Below are 7,644 nucleotides of genomic sequence, written 5' to 3'. Positions count from 1 at the left end.
CTGAGTGACAGGAGAGGCGGGGTCAGGGCCAGCCGAATGATAGGCGGGTGGGGCGGGGCCTGGCCGGCCGCGTGACCGTCGTCGTCGTCACGTGATGCGGCCTGTCGGGCTCCCAAGATGGCGGTGTGCGTGGCGGTGATCGCCAAGGAGGTGCGTAGTCCGGCGGGCAGGCCCGCTCCAGCGTCAGCCTGGCTCTCCGGTTACTCTCCTTCCCTGCCCCAAGGGCTCCGGAGGGTGGGCCCGGGGGCTTTGCCCAGCGTAGGTGGCCAGGGGCGGGCCCGGGGGAGGCGCCGCCCAGACCTGCACCTGCCGCTGCCGAAGCGTCACAGGCCGGGTCTTCCTCTTCCGTCCGGGCCCCCGCTCCGCCCAGCCATCCGTCCGCGGGCTTTGTGGTTTCCTGCTCCCGAGTCTAGACGTCCACTTCTGTCCATCCTGCTTGGCCGCGCGCTCCCAAAGGCCAGGCCGTCGACCCCCGGACGAGTGACTGTTTCCTCTCCGCTCAGCAGCCACAAGTCAGACCGTTGCACACCTCTGCCTAGAAATCTCAACGGTGGCTTCTCATGGCCTTAGGATCACGTCTGAATAATCCCCTCCCCGTACCACAGACACCCTCCACTCCAGCTGACGGACTTACCTGCAGCTCCCCCCCGGCAGGCTCTGCTCTCTCACCTCTGGGCCTTTGCACCTGGAACCCCTTCCTCCCTCTCCCCCACTCCCGTCCCCTCCACTGGCCACCACAGATTTCACTTTCTCTAGAAAGCTCTTTCTGAATCCTAAGATTGAGCTGCGTGGCCATCCACGCGCTCCTACTGCACGGAGCCGTGGTGTCCGCCCCGGCCTTTTGAAAGACTAGGCTTCTGAGGCGGTTTTCCCGTGAAGCTCTTGTTATGCTGGCTTCCGCCTTAGCACTTGCTGCGTTATTTGTTGGTGGGTTTGTGGACTGTTTGCTTCACCTGTCATCTCCATCAGGGTAGGGACAGGGTTGTGTACGCTATATCTGTGCAGTGCCAGGCCTGTGGGAGCCTGGGAAGACGCTGGTAACTCTGGGGTTAGGTTGCTCGGAAATGGCTCTGCAGAGATGAAGGAGGTCTGAGACGAGCCTTGACGGGTTTAGAGGGAAGCTGCCAGTGCCTCTGAGACTGCAGGAGCTGGAGTGTTGGGAAACAGCCAGTATGATGGGGCCAGGAGGAGGGCACGTGCTAGGATGGGGCCCTGCTCAGAAGGTGAGTGACAGGCTGCGCTCAGACCCACTTCTCAGAGCCGTCTTCTCTTTTTTGCCCACCCTACCCATGCCCCTTTGCAGACAGTATGAAAACCTCCTCAGATTAGATTGGGTGCCCTGAAGGCAATGCCCACGGCAGTTTGAAGGATTTTTTTTTAAATTAATTAATTTATTTATTTATTTATTTTCGGCTGCGTTGGGTCTTCATCGTTGGGTCTTTGTTGCTGTGCGCCGGCTTTCTCTAGTTGCAGGGAGCAGGGGCTACTCTTTGTTGCGGTGCACGGGCTTCTCATCGCGGTGGCTTCTCTTGTTGGGGAGCACGGGCTCTAGGCGCGCGGGCTTCAGTAGTTGCGGTGCGTGGGCTCAGTAGTTGTGGCTCGTGGGCTCTAGAGCGCAGGCTCAGTAGTTGTGGTGCACGGGCTTAGTTGCTCCGTGGCATGTGGGATCTTCCTGGACCAGGGCTCGAACCCGTGTCCCCTGCATTGGCAGGTGGATTCTTAACCACTGCGCCACCAGGGAAGTCCCAGTTTGGAGGATTAAGCAGTGGGTTTTGCGGAGTGAGAGCGTATTCCATGGCTAATTGGCACTTGGCCGATCTGCCCTCCTGAGTGCCCCGTGGCCTTGTTTTCCAGGCCAGCGCACATGGGGTGGATCCTTGTCACTTCAGGCGCCGTCATCCTTTTCTTGCAGAATTACCCTCTTTACATCCGCAGTGTCCCCACGGAGAACGAGCTCAAGTTTCACTACATGGTGCACACATCCCTGGACGTGGTGGACGAGAAGATCTCAGCAATGGGGAAGGCCCTGGTGGATCAGAGGGAGCTCTACCTGGGCCTGCTGTACCCCACGGAGGACTACAAGGTGTATCCTCGCGCCTGGCAGCGGCTTCGAGTCTGGGGATTGCCTGCAGTCGCAGGGCGCGCTGTAGCGTTAGGTCCCCTTGAAAAGCATCTCGTAACATCACTTGAAAAGGAAAAAAGATGCGGGCTTTCGGCCAGTGGGGAATTAGAGCAGCTTGAGGACAATTAGGACCTCACACCCTTTTTTCTTTAATTAGGAGGATAATGTGGGAACAGCAGGCTTGAATTGCCTTGTGACAGTCTCCACCTGTCCCTTGGGTTTGTGGAGGAACTGGGGACTCTCCGGCTTCATGCCGTCTCAGCGGGGCCCCCACCTCCTGAGCAAGGGGTCATTGTTCACACTTTTTTTTTTTTTTTTTTTTAGTATTTATTTATTTAGGCTCCACAGGGTCTTAGTTGCGGCATGTGGGATATTCCTTGGAGCGTGCAGGATCTTTTGTTGCGGCATGTGGACTCTTAGTTGCAGTATGTGGGATCTAGTTCCCCGAGCGGGGATCGAACCCGGGCCCCCTGCATTGGGAGCATGGAGTCTTAGCCACTGGACCACCAGGGAAGTCCCCACTCATCTCTTTGCCGGGTCTAGCCTCACCAGTCACTGTAAGATCTTGACCAGTCCTTGGGACAAATGGCTCGAAACCCATGGAGTTCAAAGACATTCCCACAAGCAGTAACGAGCTCGCCCAGTGTCACTGCCCGGAGCTACTGTTCCGCAGGATAGAGTGGCCTTTAGAGGTGTGGGTACCTTAGGCAGGATTCGCTTCATTTGTGCAACCTCTGGTCTTGCAGTTAACCCTTCCCAGCTGGGAACTGATGCAGAGAGAAGGCGAGGTGCCCCAGGGTTTGGGCAGGTTGCCCCGGGGCTTGAATCATGATAAGGCTAAGCTCCCTGCCCTTTGCTTCTCCGGTAAACACCAGAAGCTGTCTAAGGAAGTGTCCAGTGACACGTGGTGCAGTCCCGTGTCCTCCTGGCACTGTGGGGCCGGCCCAGCCTGGGGCACTTGTTGTGATGCAGGTTGTCATGCTTCTCCAGAGCAGCTTAGCAGCCGGGGGACATGCACAGATGGCCTTCCTCTCACAGGCTCTGCACGGTGATGCCGTGCTTGGGGCTGTCACAGAGTCCCCGTGTTAAGAGCGTGTTCCCTAACCAGCTGTGCAGATACGGCTACGTGACCAACTCCAAGGTGAAGTTTGTCATGGTGGTGGATTCCTCCAACACGGCGCTCAGAGACAACGAGATTCGTAGTGTGAGTGTGGGGGCCGGTGGGCGCGCCTGGCCGCTCGGTTTTCCGTCTTTGTTCAGAAATGCTGAGAAGCCTGAGTGTGGCAGCAGCTGTGTGTACTTGCACATGTGAATTAAACACGTTGGTTCTCGTTTCAGATGTTCCGGAAGCTGCACAACTCCTACACAGACGTGATGTGCAACCCCTTCTATAACCCGGGGGACCGCATTCAGTCCAGGTGGGCGTGGCGCCTTCTCAGGTAGCCCCCGCCTTGCTGAGAGGCAGCGATTCTGCGAGGCAGGGAGGGAAGGTCTTTTTAAGTGACGGGCACTGTCCCTCTAAGGCAGCCATTCTGAAGAGGCAGAACCCTGTTTTTCCAAACAAACTCTTCCTTGGATCTCCAGATCAACAGAAGGGGAGTTGGGGAGCGGGGGGTGCAGAACTTGCCCATCTGGTCTCCCAGGTCTGCCCAGCAGGTCCTGGGGCGCCTCCCCAGATCCCAGCGAGGGCCCAGGCATAGGGACAGGAGCCTCCCGGGAGAAAACGTCCTCCTGTCGCCGCCTGATTTTGTCTTTGACGTTGAACTTAGACGATTAGGAAATTAGGTTGCAGGTGTCTTCCAAATAGCCTTCAGGTAAACACAGACCTAACATCTGGATGTCACAATGATGCTTCCCAAAGAAGCATTCACGAGCACGTGCTCCAAACCTGCTCTGGGAATTCCCTGCATCCCAGACACAGTTCCCAAGGGGTTCCTTGTAGCTGGCAGGTGACCCCAGCCAGGGAAGATGACCCCTTCCTATGGCGCCTTCCCTCAGTGGTGACGATGTGTCTTGGGTCATCCTGGGTCCCACCCCGGCCTGGAGACCCAGCAAGGGCAGCACCGTGGGAAACCGCACAGGAATGAGGTGGGAGACTCAGATTCTCACCGCCTGATGTGGCGGCATGCACGTCCTGGCCTCAGCCAATTTTACTCACCTGGACCTCAGAGACTGACATCTCTGCCAGCCAGGGATGGAGGGCCTGGGTCTGCTTCTCTGATTGTCTGTTTCTCTTTGCAGGGCCTTCGATGGCATGGTGACGTCCATGATGATACAGGTCTGTTGAGGAGAGCTCTGCAGCCCGTGGCTGGAAGGAATCGTTCTGTGCATAACTGTGTTGTTCAGATGTGTCTTTATTTCCACTTGTCTCCTCTTGGGTGTCATGGACGTGCCGCTGGGGGCAGGGCCTCGTGCACGGTGCCTGTTGACTAAAGGTCTTGTGAGATCAGGTTTGGCTTTTTCCTTCTGCGTCAGCAGAAGGTTTAACTAAAGACAGTTTAGGGACTTACCTGGCAGTCCAGTGGTTAGGACTCTGCGCTTCCACTGTAGCGGCCGCAGGTTCAATCCCTGGTCAGGGAACTAAGATCCTGCATGCCGCACGGCACGGCCAAAAAAAAAAGGAAAAAGTTTATGTGGACTTTTCAGGGACAGAGCAGATCAGGGACCAGGCAGAGCAGGAGCTGTTGTCCCCACGAGGCACGAAGGGGCAGGGGGAGCCGGGTGGCAGGAACTCTCGGAGCTTGGAGCCCAGAAGAGGCTGCGAAGGGAGGGGCAGAGGACCCGTGGGCCGGCCGCCCCCTCCAGTGGCTCAGCAGGTGGGCAAATCTGGAGGGGTCGGCCTTCTGTGCCCAGAGCTGGATTAGAGGGGCACATGGGACGGCCTGCACACCTTCCCCAGGGGGGAGGGGCCTTCCTCCTTCTGGTCTTGCCCGGCCCTGGAAGGCCACCCTCCCGAGACTATGTAACTACAGCGTCTTCATCAGCTGCTGCTGGGCATCGAATGAGCAAACTCCAAGAGTGCCCTCCTGCCTGTTAGTGCCCTGAGGTTCCTGATGGCCCGAGGGCCAGGTGGGTGTTGGGAGATGAGCCCCCTTCCCTGCTGACCCCCAGGCCCCTGGGCAGGCTGTGGAAGGGGCGCTTACACGTGAGGAGGGGCTGATGTCATCAGATTTCTGCCTTCTGCTTCCCCAGAAGCCTGCTCAGTCAAGGTTGACCACAGTTCTAAGTAACTGACCGTGATTGAGGCCACAGCCCCTTCTGAGATCAGGTGACCCAGGTTCTAGTGCACTTTGTCATTTGGTGACAGCGTCTCTGAAGTGGAAGAGGTCCTCCTGGGCCTGAGCCACCTACACAGTCTGCTCTGTGTGGTCTCAGCGTGGCTGGCTTCCTTGATCAGGCACCCCAAGACACCACGAGCCCCTCCCCCCCCCTCAGTCACTCTGGAGAGGGTCTCTGACCAGGAGGAAGGTAGGAGGGTGGCTCAGACCCACTAGGAACGGGGAGGCTGTGAGCTGTGAGCATCGTCGGCCCAGGGCTGGAATTGGGATGCACTCTGCTCTGCTTGTCTTTGGGTTTCCTTCCTTTCCTACGAGCACAGGATTACAGAAGTAAACAAACAAACAAAAAACAGCTCAGAGTGTGTGTTAAAGACACGCGTCCCGGGCTCCCCCCCGACCCTGCCTCGCCTGCCACAGGTGGAATTGCAAGACCTAGAAGAGGGCTGAGAAGTGCGACCAGCAGGTGTTGGTCTGATGCAGGCCACCCTCACACGGGCTTTCTCCCCACAGTCCATCCTCAACTCTCTGGTTGAGCTTTTATTTAGTAATCTCTCCTGCCTGAGTAATGGCTGAGGCAGGGACTACAGATTGCCAAGCCAACATCCATTCTCCCTTGCTTGCTTACTAACAGAACGCTAGTGTTATTGGGGACAATTGGCTAGACAAAATATACTTCCTGCCCTCGCAAGGGTGGGTAGTTATGGCATGTAAGTGGATGGTGTTGGGACGCACTTGCGGGAAGGATACTTAAAAGGGGGATTTAGCTGGCAGTACCTTCATCTTTACCCTTCTTCCTTCCTGGAACTTGGATGTGATGGCTGGAGCTCAGGCAGCTATCTTGAGAGCATGCAGGCAAGATTCATCCCCTAAGGACGGGGAACAGAAAGCTAGAAGGAGGCTGGGTCTTTGCTGACATACCAGCCCTGGACTACTTATGTTCAGCATTTTTTTAAAATGAGAAAATGAAACCCCTATCTAGTTGAAGCTACTGCTATTTGGGTTTTTCTGTAGATGGAGCCAGAGCAACCCATAATGGTTTTACATTTGAGGTTTTTCACATGCATTGTTAGGTAGCATTTCCATTTTAAGTCTGAGAAAATCAAGGGTTAGACATAATCTGCTAGCCCTTGCTTTGCCAACAGAACTGTCAGATGGCAGTTTTATCTTAACTTTTTGCATCTCTGTACTGTGAGGCTAGCCTCACTGAGGGCCACCTGCCTGCCCATCCCCTGCCACCCCAGGCGCATCCTCCCACAGGGCCGAGCCCCGTCAGATGCAGCCCCTCCCACCCCAGGCGCATCCTCCCCCCAGGGCCGAGCCCCGTCACGTGCAGCCCCTCCCACCCCAGGCGCGTCCTCCCCCCAGGGCCGAGCCCCGTCACGTGCAGCCCCTCCCACCCCCAGGCGCGTCCTCCCCCCAGGGCCCAGCCCCGTCACGTGCAGCCCCTCCCACCCCAGGCGCGTCACGTGCAGCCCCTCCCACCCCAGGCGCGTCCTCCCCCAGGGCCCAGCCCCGTCACGTGCAGCCCCTGCTCAGCCCTCGGCTGTTGCTCCAGGTGCTTGTGCTGAAATTCTGTCCTCCCCCCCCATCAGCGTTCCTTCCCCTCCCTTCTTCCCCGGGCCAGACGGGCAAGAGGATCCTGCGTGTCTTGGCTTTCTCTGGGCACAGCTGAGAAAGTGTGGGTCGGAGCCCTGGCCGCCCACGTGGGCTGCTTGGGCCTGAAATCCACAGGAAAGTAGGGACTCAAGGGCCCACTCTCCTCACAGTGGCCACACAGAAGGGATTAAGAAGATACTTCTGAAAAGGGACCAGTTCCTTGGAGTAGAAGCCTGTCTGCAGGTCCTTACACAAAAGCAAAATGCACAATGAATGCATCAAGACCAATGCACATCCTTGCCAAGGAGGGACTGGCACAAGGTACAGAGCGGCAGGAGCTAGTGCTTCATAAAGTTCAGCTCCAGGAACTACGTCTGGACGGCCTCCCTCTCCTGCAGCCCCCAACCGCACGGGATCCAGGCCTGGCTCCGCCCTGAGCCACCCAGCAGCCTTGGCAAGGTCCCTGCCACTCAGCCCCTCCTACCCACATTCTCCAGGGGCGGCTGGTGGTGCGTGTGTGTGCGTGCGCACGCGTGCGCGTGTGCACGTGAAAACAAATCTATTCTCTCACATTTCTGGAGGCCAGAGTCAGAAATCAAGGTGTCGGCAGGACTGGTTCCTTCTGCAGGCTCTGAAGGAGGGTCTTTT

The 7,644-nt window shown here is 57.4% G+C and overlaps 1 protein-coding gene across 2 annotated transcripts; it reads left to right on the top strand.

The window, feature by feature from the left end:
• The first annotated feature begins 70 nt into the window (after positions 1 to 70).
• On the top strand, positions 71 to 5,752 carry TRAPPC2L (trafficking protein particle complex subunit 2L). Of its 2 annotated transcripts, none has more exons than XM_061172633.1 (5): positions 71 to 150; positions 1,913 to 2,083; positions 3,231 to 3,326; positions 3,461 to 3,540; positions 4,364 to 5,752. In XM_061172633.1, exons 1-5 carry the CDS (start codon positions 118 to 120, stop codon positions 4,407 to 4,409), a joined length of 426 nt encoding a protein of 141 aa, XP_061028616.1. In that variant the 5' UTR covers positions 71 to 117; the 3' UTR covers positions 4,410 to 5,752. The 2 variants fall into 2 exon arrangements, with proteins under 2 accessions (XP_061028616.1, XP_061028617.1); XM_061172634.1 differs by having other exon boundaries at positions 1,913 to 2,085; positions 3,239 to 3,326.
• Positions 5,753 to 7,644: the final 1,892 nt, after the last annotated feature.

This window comes from Eubalaena glacialis, chromosome 18 (assembly GCF_028564815.1).
Source record: "Eubalaena glacialis isolate mEubGla1 chromosome 18, mEubGla1.1.hap2.+ XY, whole genome shotgun sequence".
NCBI classification, from domain to species: Eukaryota; Metazoa; Chordata; class Mammalia; order Artiodactyla; family Balaenidae; genus Eubalaena; species Eubalaena glacialis.
This window is presented reverse-complemented; position numbering and strand designations above follow the sequence as displayed.